Below are 15317 nucleotides of genomic sequence, written 5' to 3'. Positions count from 1 at the left end.
GAGGTCAGATGGGAATGGAATAAACGTTAGGGCTTCTACAAGAAGAACGAGACTCTGTGTGGGGCGTGTGGGTGTGGTACCTGTGTTGAAAGGATGCTGAAAGGCCAGGCTCAGCCCAAGTGTACTTCGAGGCGGCACAATACCTTCTTTCCCTCATGCAGGCTGTGCTGAAGGAATTCCCTTGGAACAGAGCATTTCTCCAGGTCTTTCCTTGGACTCATAGGACCTTGTGTGTGTATCTGGACCAGGAGAGAGGGATAAAATAGACTCTCACCAAAGCACCCTCATGATAGCCTCTGTCTCTAGCATAGGCCTGCAGCATCCCAGAAGACCAAAAGAAGGATAGTCAGTTGTAGTCAGGGGTTGAGGGAGCTGAGAAATTGTAAATTATTATTTTCCAAAGATACTTAATCATCTGGGGAAGGCACATATACTAGTTGTATAGGGATACAAAGTTGCATGTATTATGTGATCCCAGTTTTGTATGTTATGTGCATAGAGAAAGACTGGATAGGGGTAGATCAAGATGGCAATATGTTTATCTCTGGTGGATTATGGCCTGTTCTTTTTTCCCCTCCAGATTTTCTAGATTCTGTACAATGAGCATGCATTATTTTTTCCCTATTTTTTAAACAAGTCAGTATAATTTCTTTTTAAAGGCTGCTATCCCCAAGCTTCCCTTCCCACGTCAAAAATACGTACACCCTCACACACTGCCTCTTGAGTTTCCCTGCTGGCACTTTGGTGGGGGCAGAGAAAGGAGAACACTCTTCTGATGTGGAACCTGGCTGAGGGCAACCGAGCCTTGACATTGAAGGGGCCAAGTGGGGTTCAAGGTCCAACACCTGGCTGACTTTTGGGGGAACCCCCAGGCTTGGGGACAATATGCTTCAGGCCTCTTCAGAGTCAGGAACTTCTTGCAGGACCCACTGAAAAGAAACTGCAGCTCCCTGAAAGTGACTGCAGGCTCCTCTTTCATCTTTCTTTTCCTCCATGAATAGCTCAACTCGGGCCTCGGCCAGTTGATCCTGAAAGAAGAGATGGAGAAGGAGAGGGAGAGCCGCGAGAGGGCCTCCCTGGCCGCCAGTCGCTATGATTCCCCCATCAACTCAGGTGAGCAGCAGACCCACTGCCTTCCCTGAGCTGGGCGCCGGCCACCTGCCTGTGGGGAACCTATCTTGACTGTTCCAGGAGGGGTAGGGCTGCCCCCGGAAAGGAAGCGTGACAATCCTTTGTCATGGAATCTGTGTTCAACTCAGCTTAAGAGTCTGCCACGGCTCTTCTATAAATGTGTGTTTCCTTCTTGCTGGAAATGGGGGGAACCCTTGGGTGTCACGAACCAGGAGGGGTCAGCTTCCTTGTGCTGAGTCTACCTTCTAGAACATACATCTCAATCCATCTCAGGGAGAAGTGGCCAAAAGGAAATTCTTATAGAGAACAGAATGCTTTTTTTTTTTTTTTTTAAAGTTTTTGTCCACACCCTGCAACATGCAGGATCTTAGTTCCCCGAACAGGGATCAAACCCATGTCTCCTGCCTTGGGAGTGCAGAGTCTCAACCACTGGAGTCCCAGAGAAGTCTGAGGACAGAATGCTTTTTAACTGTAGAGAGCATGAACACTACTTTCTAAATATTTTCTATATTTTCTAATATATTCAGTGTAAGAGCTGAGGGCTGACAGGGATGTTTTTGATACTTTTGAAAGAGATTACTCATCTGCTGGACTGAAATAGTCTATCAGTAATTTTCCCCTGCTTATACTTATCATAAGCCAAATCTCTTTCAAGCTGTAAAATTTCTTCTCTCATGTTCTAAACTAGTGCATTATTTTCTCTCCTGAGGGTTCCTTTAAATATGTGTTCAATATTTTCCTATGCAAATACTTCTGCTAAACATTACTTCATTTAATTGTCACAACATACCAAGAAGTACATGATATTATCATTCCCAATTTTTAGATCAGGAAACAAATAAAGGAAGTTTTAGTTACTTGCTCAGTGTCACATTGCTGATAACTACAAAACTAAGATTAGGAGTCCGAGTGTTATAACCCCAGAGCCCACACTCTTAGTTGGAATGCCCTCCTACCTCTCATAGATGCCTGCCTGGTATTGATCTTAGATTAGGTAGTTTTCTAATCTTTAGAGTAAATCCTTCCAATTCTGCAGATCTGTTCTCTAAGAGTAAATGGCACTGCATCTGCATGGGTCAAGAAGTGAAGACCTTAAAAGATGGAATACCAGGCCCCAAGATGCAGCGGTGTTAAGTCACAGAGCCAGAATTCAAGCCCAGGTCTGCTCCCTCCAAAACCCAGCAGTATGATACATTTATGCTGCTGATCAGTGGGATACCTTATCGCAGCCCTTCCAGGAGTCCAGCAGTGGCTGGCCAGTAGATCCTGGCAACTTACATGTTGGCCTCCAGATCAGTTATCACTGTCATACCAACCAGGGCTTGGGTCTATGCATCCCAGTAGCCCTGGGTTCAAATCATTGCTCAGATCTTTACAAGCTGAGCAACCTCGGGCAAGTACTTAACTTCTCTTGGTCCCTATTTCTTCTCCTATAAAATGGAAATAATATCAGCATTATTAGGATTGTGTTGAGGAGTCAGAGGTAAAGCATGCCAAGCATGTCTTTCTTCCCAACCCCTCCTTGATAATGTCACTGCCCACCCATTCCCCGTATCACCCAAATCTGGTGGTGTTTTGTCAACATTTGAGCCCAATGTGGGGCTTCTCAGGTGGTTTTAGTGTTAAAGAACTCACCTGCTGATGCAGGAGACAGACGAGAAGAGGGTTTTTTTGTTTGTTTGTTTGTTTTCTTGTCTAAATCTTCTGTTCTGCAGAGTAGAAGATACACCGGCAATTTCATGAGAGAATTACACTTTCAGTTCCTAACAATTGCTTTTTAAAAATCTTTCTCTTATTCAGCTTCACATGCTCTATCGTCCAAAACCTCATCTCTCCCAGGCTATGGAAGAAATGGGCTTCACCGGGTAAGATTTCTCAATGACTTGTTTCTGAGTTTCTTCTCTCTTCAGTCCTAGTTGGAATGTTGACGTATTGTCTGAATATATCTGAGAATATGATCTCAGCGTTGGAATATAATGAAAATTGTAATCTCTCTGGTCCTGGTAAATCACATTGAGTTACAGGCAAGATAAAATATTTCTTTTGAGAGAAAGGGAAATTGACTTTAGATAAAACAATAGCCTATGCAAATTATTCTTTTTGGTGGTTTATTAAGTTATTGGCCAATTTTAAGTATGTTTGGAACAACTTATGCATATGAATATATGTTTTCAACTTTGTATTTTATGAGATAAGTATATCCCATGACAATTTAACATCTGAATTAAGATATGCTGTAAGGACAAAACATATCAGAAGTACAAAAACCTTCTTACAAGTAAATTCCACCAATAGTTTTTATATTGATTGCATATTAGAATGATAATATTTTGGAAGCCCTGGTTGCAGTAAAATATACTATTAACATTAAAAAAAAAATATAGCCTGTAGAAGCTTGTGGGAAAACTGGATTGTGTGGCAAATTTCTACAATCAAGTACAAAGTAATTATATATTGGAGCCACTATCTCTGCTGTAAAAAGATACAGGAAGGTTTGTTGCAACCTTGCTCTCCACAAAGCATAGAACAAGTCTAGCTGTTAGCTCTGATGCAGAGAAATGTGTTTTTATTTATCAGCAAGAGATACTTGCTTATCAAGGGTCTGAGCAGTAGCAATGAACATACAGCAAAATAAGGATTTCGTAGAAGAAATATGTAGGAAAAGTAATGGGGGTCCAGCAACACAACTTGGGAGGAATTCTTAGGGTTTTGTAAATCCTTTCCCTTTTCACCTGACCCCAAAATGAGTACTGTGAAGCAGATTTTCTCATGGTGTTTTCCCTCATTTCAGCCTGTTTCTACAGACTTCGCTCAGTACAACAGCTACGGGGACGTCAGCGGGGGAGTGCGAGGTGAGGCCCAGTTTATAGGAAGGAATTCATTGGCCCTACTATGTGCTGAGCACTGGAAGTAAAGTGATAAGCAAGCTGTGGGTCTGTCTTCAGAATGCGTGTGGTAGAGACAGGGAAAGAGAAACTCTGAGATAAATGCTATGATTGGACATGCAAAGAAAAGGGAGCCACATCTTCAGGGTGTCAGCTTCCATGAGAAAGAGTATTTAAACTGATAACTAAAACTGGGACAGGCATTTCCTGGCTTTAGGGAGCAACCGGGCAGTAGGGGCAGAGACCTGGAGCTGGGGGAGAGCGTAGCTCATGGGGGCATGTTTGGAGAATTGCATAAATCTCTGTTTATGTTTCCGTATTGTTCTGTGGTCCTGCCCCTTCTGAGATTTTCTTTGTCTTTCCTTTCCAGACTACCAGGTATGGACCAGTCTTTCTCAAGTTGACTACATGGGCAAAACAGCCTTTTTCCAATCCAGACGTGCTCTTCTGCTACTCCAGAGAAGACTTTCTGTTGAGGAAGACCCTGATTTTGGTTGATCCATCTCATCATTAGTCCACAGATGTGAGGAGCCTTGAGCAGCAGGCCTGCTTGGTGCCCAGATCAAGCCAGTCCTGCAGGCCTTGCAGACATGGCATGCACCAGGCCGGATGTCAAGGACTCTCTTGCTCTGCCTTGGAGAGTCTTCTCCAGGGTGGAAGTGGACCAGTATCAAGGGTCCACACATATACAGTTGTTTTTTCTTTTAATCATAACCACTCACTCCTTGAGGCCCTCTCCTCCTCTTTGTGGTCACAAATGAAACCCCTGTCTTGGCCAATATGAGAAAGCCGCTGTGTGTAGTTTTCCTTTTTCCCTTAGAACCTAAACCTAAAATGATGATGGAGAGTGAGAAAAGGGGAAAAGTGCAAAGAAAACTAAAATTAAAATTAAAAAAAGTCATAGACTTGGCAATTCTCTGCTGTACCATATACTTTCATGCATGCAGCCTACATTCAGGGATTAGTGAATAGTTATTAAGCCAGGATCTTTCATCAACTGGATTATAAGAGGGCAGTATTTCCAGTATCCTTGTTTTTGTTCAGCAAGGAGCTCATTTTGAAAACTCCATGGTAATTAAGATGTCACAGCTGTAAAATGGCAGTGAGGATTTGAGACCCAGACAGGGAGGTCTGGGAGCCCGCTGAGCTCTCCGCCAGCTCCCCCTGCTGCGATGGGCTCCTCCTGAAATCTGCTTCTCTGTTGCAGACCCTCCCAGATGGCCACATGCCTGGAATGAGGATGGACCGGGGGGTCTCCATGCCCAACATGTTGGAACCAAAGGCAAGTGTGGCTCTTCTTCTCTTTCCTCTCACCTGGAGATGAAAGGGGAAATAACCCCCAAAAGACCTGATTTTCTATCTTTTTCAGGGCTGAGAACCACCTGGCTCCAGCCTAGTCCATTAGTCAAGCTATATCATAAAGCATCCTTCTATTCCCTTGGTTTGCCACACCAAGCCAGCAGGGTTGAACCTTCACTGGGTTTGGTGCTGTGTTCACAGTGAAGTGCCAGCACTTCCCTCCTGCGACCTTGGTACCCACTCAGCCCCTGCCGTGAGCACAGCAAAGCCTGCCCAGTGCCACATGGAGCAGCTGCAATCCACTCCAGATAAGATGGCCAACGTGCCCCAACTTGCCCAGGACTCTCCTGGTTATAGCACTGAAAGTCTTGCATCCTGGGATCCTCCACAGTCCCCAGCAAACTGGGATCATTGGTCGCCCCAGCTCTAGAACATTCTGTGACTCTAGAGGTGTCCAAGGGGTGTGCCCCCTGGTGACCATAACTGAGAGTTATTTCAGAATGTCACCCACTAAGTCACCGCTGCTGGGGCTGCACGGCTCGCTGGTTTCATGAGCTGGTCACGGAACAAGATTGTTGAGCCCAGCAAAGGTGTCCTGCCATATACAAACATGTACCTGTCATTTCAATTCTCTTCTAATCTTTACCTTCATACCCAGTACATAGTAAGTGGGATCCTTTCACCCAACCATGCCCTCCAGAGGCCCAATGCCACAGGAGACACCGGTGGGGATTGGGAATGTGTAAGAACCTGCCCCTGTCCACTGGAAGCTCAAGCGAGGAACACCATCACTCCAATGCTCTAATCATAGTGTCTCAGAAGCTCTGTCTTGGGAGTCCTAGGTTTTAGGTAGCTTCTGTTTGTTAATAAAAGGGACAGCTGTGTTCTATACGAGGTGTTTTTCTTCGCAGATATTTCCATATGAAATGCTGATGGTAACCAACAGGGGGCGCAACAAAATCCTAAGAGATGTGGACAGAACCAGGCTGGAGGTAAAAAACAAAACAAAACTTGTCCCAACTGTGTATTCCTGTGCATTTCCTGTGACTCTCCCCTAAGAATTGTTCCAGTTAAGGCAAAAATTAGAAGGGATCAACCTAGGTAAAACTAACTTTGGATGAAAACCCAGATTTGTATTTAGGAGATCAGCATAAAAATGTGTGGTTAAATACAAAAGAACAGCCCAAGAAATGCAGGATGATTTTAGTCATTTTCCTTAGAAATTTGGGCTTCCCTGGTGGCTCAGCTGTAAAGAATTCACCTTCAGTGTGGGAGACCTGGGTTTGATCCTTGGGTTAGGAAGATCCCCTGGAGAAGGAAAAGGCTACCCACTCCAGTATTCTGGCCTGGAGAATTCCATGGACTGTATAGTCCATAGGGTTGCAAAGAGTTGGACATGCCTGAGTGACTTTCATGTTCACTTTCCTTAGAAATGTAAAGTTGCCAGAATTTAGTGGGCGATGTAGAATTTCACATCGCCACATTTCAGACACACCCAAATCCTTATCTTTCCCTGAGCCTGAGTTGAGTCTGCTGAGATTAGGGAGGGAGCATTTGATACAGAGGTGTGTACTAGACAAGTTTCTCTCTTGACTGTTTCCACATTCCTGGATGAAGGCTGAGCAGGGTACACATACCTAAGCCGCCCTCCTTAGACATGGGAGACTGATCTTTGTACTTTTCCATCTGAATGGTTTTAATTAAGAAAAACTCAGGCTGCCAGTCTCATAAAGAATCGGTAATTTTCCCTAACAAAAGGCTGTACCTTTGTATGTGAGCTCAGGCTAGCACAGAGGAGAAAGGCTGGATCCACTATCCTAAGAGAACTTTTCTAGATAGCACAAGAGATTGAAGTCCATAGACCAGGGCTTTGCTGGTGGCTCAGTGGTAAAGAATCCGCCTGCAATGCAGGAGATGCAGCAGGGGCCATGGGTTCGATCCCTGGGTCAGGAAGATGCCTCTGGAGAAGGAAATGGCTACCCAGTCCAGTATTCTTGCCTGGAAAACCCCATGGACAGAAGAGTCTGGCAGGTTACAGCATCATGGTGTCACAAAGAGTCAGACACAACTGAATACATACATCATCATTATCAGTAGACCAAGCATCCACATGAACTCCTGTTGCTGAGTCAGGAAAAAGCCCCAGGGCTCCCAAAGGACCACCCTGGATGTCTCTCTCTGACTTTCTCATTGCTCTGGTCCATTTTCTCCACATCTACTCAGCCTTCCAATGACCAGAAACAGAGTCGCCTCTGGCATAATGAATTAGGTTTCTGTGCCCCATCCCCTTTCAGTGTTATGATAATCATCAATAATACTCCACTAGCTCTGCTGTTCGGTAGGAGGGGTACCTCACCTGGCCCATCCAGGTAAGGAACTGGGTCCTTACCACTGCTGGGTCCAGTGCCTGCTAGGAAGCCTCAGAGATAAACTCCTTTTCCGTCACTTTGCCTTGCTCTTCAAAACAATTGCTTGTTAACTGAGGAACAACTCTCGAGGCCACCCACGTGGCCAGCAGGACTGACCACTGTTCTTTTCTCCCATCACAGCGCCACTTAGCCCCAGAAGTGTTTCGGGAAATCTTCGGAATGTCCATCCAGGAGTTTGACAAGTTACCTCTTTGGAGACGCAACGACATGAAGAAAAAAGCAAAACTCTTCTGAGTCCCACATGTAGACAGCCCTTAGGAAAAGGACTGACCACGGCGGGGACACATAGGATGTTGAATTAAGGCCCAAACTTGATTGGAGCATTTGCAAACTACAGTCCCTCAGCAACAGCCAAAAGGGAAAAATCTGATTATAACACCCATGAGCCAAATATGGGGCCAGCCCACGGCCACACTCGCCCAGAAGCAGTGGGGTAGAAATGTCTGTGTTTCCACGCTCGACATTAGCGTTCACCTGTGACCTTTTTCCATCACCTTGTGTCCACAACAGGAGCTACTTCTTTAATTTTCTTTCAACTGTTATCCAACAGTAGTGCGACTGTATGAATAAGAGCCAGCAAGTGCCCTTAAGATGCCGCATGGGCAAGCAGTTGTAATAACTCCAAAGTATGAATATATTTATCTTGTAGCGCCTTGGCTGAGAAGCAAGAGCCCGGGGGGCAGGTCCACGTGGCAGCAGCCTTTGCCCCTTTCCTCACTGGCCTCCTGCAGCGCTGCCCGGGCCTCAGCGGGATGGACAGCAGGGTCGGGCTTCCCTGGAGCTCTGTTTCAACAGCCACCGAAGGCATTTTTAACAAGCTCCTTGTTCCCTACTGTTTGCTAGGACCCAACTTGGCAAGTTACTTAGCTGTTGCTAAAAAAAAAAAAAAATAAGAGAGAGGAAAAAGGAATGGATGAAAATTCTCCTTTGACCCTTTTCTACTTCAGGCAGTGTGTTCCTCCCCACCAAGGACAAGAACAAGGAGCCCCCAGCCCTCCACTCTTACAAAGAAAGAAAAGTGAAAGATTGTCTCCTGATTGGCCCAGTTAAATACTGTTAGATGAGTTTGCTCCAAAGGCCATAGCCCTCTTGACCAAAAAAAAAAAAAATTCTGTGTCTTCCCAATGCAAGTTTTCCAACCCAGCTTCCTCTTCTCTCTATCCAGCATCCTATATATCACACCACGCCCTCGCTGATTTTGAGTTCTTTAAGGTCTTTTCAGTAGTAGGCTAAGGAAAGGCATGTTTTTCTCTTTGAAAGCTCTGCAACTCAAGGGCGATGGCCTCCAACTGATTTAATTTGGTCTTTTCAGCTTTCTTGCCTAGCTCTGTTGACTTCCTGATACGTGTGTGTGTGTTTTCATGTTTTCACTCAACCATGACAGTCTGGGGAGTCTGCATGTGCTTTTAAATTTCATTCCTGCTCGAAGGTTTGTCCTACTCAGCTGCAGTTTCTAAGGGACATTTGCACAGGTGCATGTGACTCAAAGGTCAAGAGTGAGACTAACTGCCTCCTGGCCAGCAGGTCCCTCATGAAAAGATGCTGGCGGTTAGAAGCCAGCATATTCCATGACAGATGTAGCTCAAGTCAGCATCAGACTGAAGACTGAGGCTTTGGATCAGGCTGGGAGGAGACAACAGCAGAACATCCCACCAGAGTCCTCAAACTCAGCAACACAAGATTCACATTGGAGCCAAGGATTACACCCAAACTTGCATTTAAGACACCACCATGGTTCCTGAAAGCTTCTGGCTGAGACTTGAAGGTGATGTCAGTTACACGTAGGAGGTTGTCACATTTATTTGCGTGCTTTGAAGGGCTGCTTAAGAATTTAAACTCTTACTTAAAGCCAAAGGAGAAAGCATAGGAGGTTGTCACATTAATTCTCATGCTTTGGGGCTCTGTTTAAGAATTTGTAAACTCTATTTTAAAGCCAAAGGAGAGAACCTGTGTGTGCCACTAATTATAAAAGCTCAGAAGTTCTTCCTGCTGGCACCAAATATTAGAATGAGTTAGTAGCTGATACCAGTGGCAAAAAGCAAGAATATTCTTTCTGACCTTGTGCTGGAGACCTAACTTGTGACACACTCTCATGGCTGGGTGTCGTAATGAACATGACAGTTGCTTTATAGTATTCTGTGCTTTTCCTGAAGGAATCTCAGCCTGCCTGACCTTTGCTAGACACTGAATGTTTGAGGACTGTGTGTGTGTGTGAACGTGTGTTGGACCTACTGATGTATTTAGCACACGGCTCTGATGAGGTTGACATGAGGAAACCAACTCCTCCTTGGACTGAAGGCAGACTGCAGCCCCTTCAGTTCTATCCCTTCATCTGTTTGGTTTGCTGCATTTTGCTTCATTCAATACACCACCTGTGCCATCTTCTCTCTCACCTCTCCTGCATGGGCAGCCTGGGCACAAGACCTGTGTGTCCTGGTCCTTCACTTTGGCAAAGTCTGAGGGTGGGGGCCACGGTATAGTCCCAGTGTTTCCCTGCCTTGACCAATAGCAAAGATGGCCGAATGGGTCCTAGGGCTCAGCTAGAGGAGAGAGATTTTCATGAGGGCGATAAGAGGGACCCTCAGTGTTTTTCATTGGCGAGTTATAACCCACATACTTGCAGATCAAATGTCAGTGTAAGAAAAACCACAATGATTGTTACAGAACTGAGCCCTAAATTTGCCCTCACTAATGAAACTTTACTTTTCCTGTTACTATTGAATTCAGTTCAGCATCCTCCTTGGGTGAGGGGAAAGCTTCTTTCCATATCACATGTATTAGCTAATTTAGACTATACCATGCAAAACTGCCTTGCCAGAAATGCCAATAGCTTCCTGTCTATAAGTAGAGCAGTGCCGCTCTCTGAAGTGGGGGCTCCCCAGCCCCGCTCCCCAGCAGAAAGCTCCAGGCTGAGTGGTGGGTCACGGCACAACCTGGTTCTCCCAACTGCCGAATCAAATCAAATCAGTGGGCTACAACACCCTATCTGTTGCGTTGAACTGGGCTCAGCATGCTTGTCCCCAGAACGTCCAGGTCACTGCACAGGAAAAGAGAGTTCTCTGCTTGAATCCCGCCCTGCGTAAAAAATTCCAGTTCTTAACACTGTCAAATTAATGAGAATTGTTTACTCTAGAAAAAGGAAGTATATGCATGGCAAGCTTCCCTGGTGCATACAGAAAGGGCTACATTTTTGAGCATTGGACTGACTAGTGATTCTTGAAGCATAGGCTGATTGCATGAAGAGGCCTCTATAGTTACATGAAAGTCAGCGCTTCCTTTAGAGTTTCTTCCAGAAAAGCCAGGATACCATTTAGTCTTTGGGTGTGATTTATGTCGAAACACACAGAGCATTTGGAAACTTGTCCATCTTGCTGGGTGTCTATCTCTTGGTTTGGGTTCGTTACTGAATGTTCTTAATGTGACTTCTTTAATCACAAAAGAGAAACCTCCTGTTCTCAGAAACCTTGAACAGAAAAGCTAGTGTCAATGGGTAATAAGGTGCAAAGAAAAAAAAATAGTTTTTCCTTGTCATGTCCTCTTAGTCTCCCCTCTTCTCCTAGTTCTGTAGTGTCCAAGCTGAGCTTCCTCTTCCAGGGTGAGGCTGGAACTATGCCTTTTTCAACTTCCATCCCCTCCATCTGCGATGTCAATCAGCTCCACTGGGAAAAGTCTTGCTGGAAATGTTAAACTTCCACCTAATTTCTTTACACTTTAAAGCAAACACCTTTTTCTAAAGAACTGCTGCTCAGATGATTATATAAAATATATATGCTTTTGCAAGTTGAAAAATTCAAATTCACTTTTGACTAGGTAGGTCTTTCTAAAAACTCTTTAAGGCAAACTTGCTGTTAGCATTCTCCTGCGTGTTGAAGGGGCAGGGGACCCTCCTGTCTGTAGGCTTCCAGAGCCCTCTCTCTGACCGCTGGGAAAGACGGTGGAAGGAAGATGAACTTTGTGCTATCAACCCTTCTGTGTCCTCTGCAGGAAGCTCCGTTTTTACAAATCATCTCGTCTGTATTTCCGGTCACTGTTTAATCTGTACTTCCTAGGCCAGACTTGATTTTATCTGACTTATTAAGATTATTTCCCTTTGATAAAACAAGTGTTTGTCAGGATGCCCTAAAACTCACTCGTTAGTACTCCCTTTTGAAGTACGTTCTATTAAAAAAAAAACAGATTATTTCAGACTTGAGATTTGTAATGACACCTTATAGTGCTGACGTGCATTAAGGGGACTACCCAATTATGCTTTTTTTTTTTTAAAGGATAATTGCTTTACAGAATTTTGTGGTTTTCTGTCATACATCAACAAGAACCAGCCATAGGTACAACCATGTCTCCTCCCTCCCGGATACCCCTCCCAATTATGTTTTAATGAAAGAGAAACTTTGGTATTAAAAAAAAAAAAATCACTTTCTGTTTGCAAGAAGCAATGGGGAGATGGACTGACACACTTTGCATGTGAATCTTTGTGTTTTTCATTTGGGACAAGTTTCATTTATGGCAGATTCGAAAGGGGGAAGTGGTCAGTTTAAGCTGAAAAGCTTTCTAAACAATCTGCTTGTACACAGCAAAATTAAACCCAATCTTTTCTGATGCTTAGTGTAATGGAGTGGCAATTGCTCTCATTAAATAAAGTTCTTCCCCAAAGAGTCTCTTCCAAGCCCTGAGTCGCTTTCTGAGCCCATTTGGCAAAGGTAGAGGAGAAGCCTGCATCCACTGACATTCAGAAAGGTAGGGAGCTGCTTAGTGATTGTATACATGTATGTTTCTTTGCTCTTAAAAAGAGGAGTGTCCAAGGGATTGGTGTTCTTTTGGGGTGTTCTGTACAGAGCTGTCCAGTAATATATGTGTGTGGTTTCTGTGAGTTGCCGACAATCCTGCATCGAAGCTTTTGCAGTTCTTTCATTTTGAAGTTGGGTTTAATGGAATTTTTTTTTTTGCAAGTGTTGAAAGGCATACTGTTCTTCCTACCTCCCCTCCCCTTCCTGAAACATGAAAGCAAACGTTTGGAAGAACTGTTGTTTAAAAGATGTATCGTGTCCCCCCGTGAAAGTATGTGGGTGTCTGTCGGTGTCCCGAGTGCCACGTGGCAGTGCACAGAGGCAGGGGTGGCCCTGGGCCCGAGCTGCTGTGCTTGTGATGCTGACCTGCTCCACGCTCCTGTTGAAATTAGCACCTGCCTCCCCCCGCCGCTGTCTGGCCTCACTGTTGTCCTCACAACTCAGTGAATAAAGTGTGTGCTTTATTCGTAACTGCCTCCACGCCGTGTTTTCTTTCTGGTTCCCTCGCTCCCTTTAAAGGTCTGTCCCATTTGAGAAAGTGCCAAAGGACTTCCCTGGTGATCCGGTGGTTAGGAATCCATCTGCCAGTGCAGGGGACATGGGTTCAGTCCCTGGTCCGGGAAGATCCGACATGCCAAGACAACTAAGCCCGTGCTCTGCAACAAGAGAAGCCACCGCAGTGGGAATCCCTCACACCACAACTGGAAAGCAGCCCCTGCTTGCTGCAACTAGAGAAAGCTTGTGCAGCGACAAAGACCAATGCAGCCATTAAATAAATATCCTTTGACCTAGAAATTTTTTTAGAAAGTGCCATTTCAACTTCTCAAGACCAAAACAAAATCAGAATCAGAGTCCTGGGAGTGCAATTTTATCATCTAGGCAGACAGGTTAGAGGGGAAAATGCCTGAAATAGTGGTATATTACAGGAATGTTTGCTTAATAACCCAGACCATATTGACAACGTCAACTAAAGAGAAAAAAAGAAGGTAATGGAGCTGCTGCTCTGTGCTGGTCTGGAAGTTGTTTAGTTTTGCTTGAGTCACAGAGCAGCAGTGGTCTCATCACTGAAGCAAGGCTGGGGATTTGAGGTTGGAGGACAAGCGCTTCTGATCTGCCATGAGTTGACCACGTTGCTAAGAAGTTAGAGTGCAGTGAGAAGGAAACATTCTTCAAAACATCTTTGACCTCCACTGCATTATCAAAGAAAATCTTCAGGATTTCGATTGTTATCTTCACTGGCAAGATTCGGGGCTTGCCGGAAGACATCAGGATGTATGTATACTCACAATGGCCCTCCGACGATAGCCATCCGACTAGGTGTCTAACAAGCCTGGTGTCGTGTCTTATTCCACATGGGCTGCTATAACAGACCACCAGGCACAGGGTGGCTTGACCAGCAGTTATTTCTCACCATTGTGGAGTCTGGAAGTCCAAGACCAAGGTGGTGGCTGATCCAAGGTCGGGCCAGCACCCTCTTGGTTTTGTAAACAGCCATTTTCACATGCTAAGAGCAGACAGGAAGTAATCTCTCTGACATCTCTTAGAACTAATTCCACCAGGTGGGCTCCACCCTTGTGATGGATTTACCTCCCAGAGGCCCTGCCTCCTGATACCGTTCCTGTGGGTGTTAGGATGTCAATCTAAGGCTTTGAGGAGCACACAAATATGCAGTCCCCAGTCTGTAACACAGGCCCAGGGGCCCGTCGCCCTAGCATTCACGTGGATCCTCACTTGGAAGCCGGAAATGGGTTATTCTCAAGGCAGTTGGCAGGTAAGTTGGCTACTGTGGAAAACGGGTCGGAAGGCCTGGGCTCAGCGTCTGTGTTCTGCTCACTATTGCCGCAGCCCACACCAGCATCACTACTCGGGTTGGGTCGTGGTTCCCACAGCCAGTGTCAATCTTGAGTCGAGATGATCTTGAGTGCCCTGTGGCATGGGCCGCCATGGATCACCACTGCTTTGGAAGTTGACTCACTGATAGGTCACCGTTGCCCGCCCACAGCGGAGCTCAAGCTGGTGCTGGGAATCCTAGGCTTTTCCTGACCGGCCCTGGCCCCGCCCACTGCAGGTCGCCCCACCCACAATTCCCCACCCGCTGTGCGGCAGCCCCGCCCACAATGTCCGGCCCACGACGCCCCGCCCACTGCTCGGCCACCCCTCCCACCTTGAATCTCGCCCTCCAACTCTTCCAAAAGCACTGTGAGTTCCCTGAGCGCACCATCCCGTCTCCACCTCTGCAGCTTTGCTAAGGGCGTGTGTTCTGTACGAGGTCCAGCTCTTCTAGGCAGTGGAAAGACGTGAGGACCTGGCCCCACGGACAGAAGGTAATGGCAGTGTTGACTATCTGAAATTAGTTGCCCACAGCTCTTTGGAGTTACCGTGTGAATTTCCCATGGGCTCCATTGGCCCTAAATCAAAGACGAGCCTGAGTTCACACCCTCTCTCAGAGGCTGTCTTGATAGGCCCAGCCCAACCTGCCCGAGTAAATTCTTTGCATGCCTATGGGTGAACATCACGTTTGGTGCTTTTCAACTGTTGCCTAATATTGCTAGTTTTGCCTGTGTTTCTGCTCTTCAGCTGAACTGCAGTGAGATGGTCTCCATATTGAGTGCTTCGTGTTAGGCTTCCCCTTAACTGGATCCCTCAGGACAGCCCTAGGAGCAGATGATTGTAGCTCCTCTGTAACAGGTGAGGAAACCAGAGCTTGGAGGCTCATTAAACATGCCTAATCCCTCAGGGAGCTGCAGAGCTGGGATTCTCCAGGTCTGTCCCACCGCGGATCCTGTGCT

General features: G+C 45.8%; 1 protein-coding gene across 3 annotated transcripts in view; it reads left to right on the top strand.

The window, feature by feature from the left end:
• The window catches only part of ABLIM1 (actin binding LIM protein 1), a 185584-nt gene extending 172585 nt beyond the window's left edge, over positions 1-12999 (top strand). For 2 of the 3 annotated variants that reach the window (XM_061162732.1, XM_061162733.1), the window contains 7 exons: positions 1002-1113; positions 2932-2996; positions 3923-3983; positions 4387-4394; positions 5224-5298; positions 6227-6307; positions 7865-12999. In XM_061162732.1, the coding sequence (XP_061018715.1) occupies positions 1002-1113; positions 2932-2996; positions 3923-3983; positions 4387-4394; positions 5224-5298; positions 6227-6307; positions 7865-7978 (516 nt within the window). In that variant the 3' untranslated portion in view covers positions 7979-12999. The other variant, XM_061162731.1, reaches the window with a different exon arrangement.
• The last annotated feature ends 2318 nt before the right edge of the window (positions 13000-15317 follow it).

Source organism: Dama dama, chromosome 15, assembly GCF_033118175.1.
Source record: "Dama dama isolate Ldn47 chromosome 15, ASM3311817v1, whole genome shotgun sequence".
In the NCBI taxonomy this organism is placed as follows: Eukaryota; Metazoa; Chordata; class Mammalia; order Artiodactyla; family Cervidae; genus Dama; species Dama dama.
The sequence above is the reverse complement of the archived record's forward strand: the minus strand, read 5'-3'. Positions and strand labels throughout refer to the sequence as shown.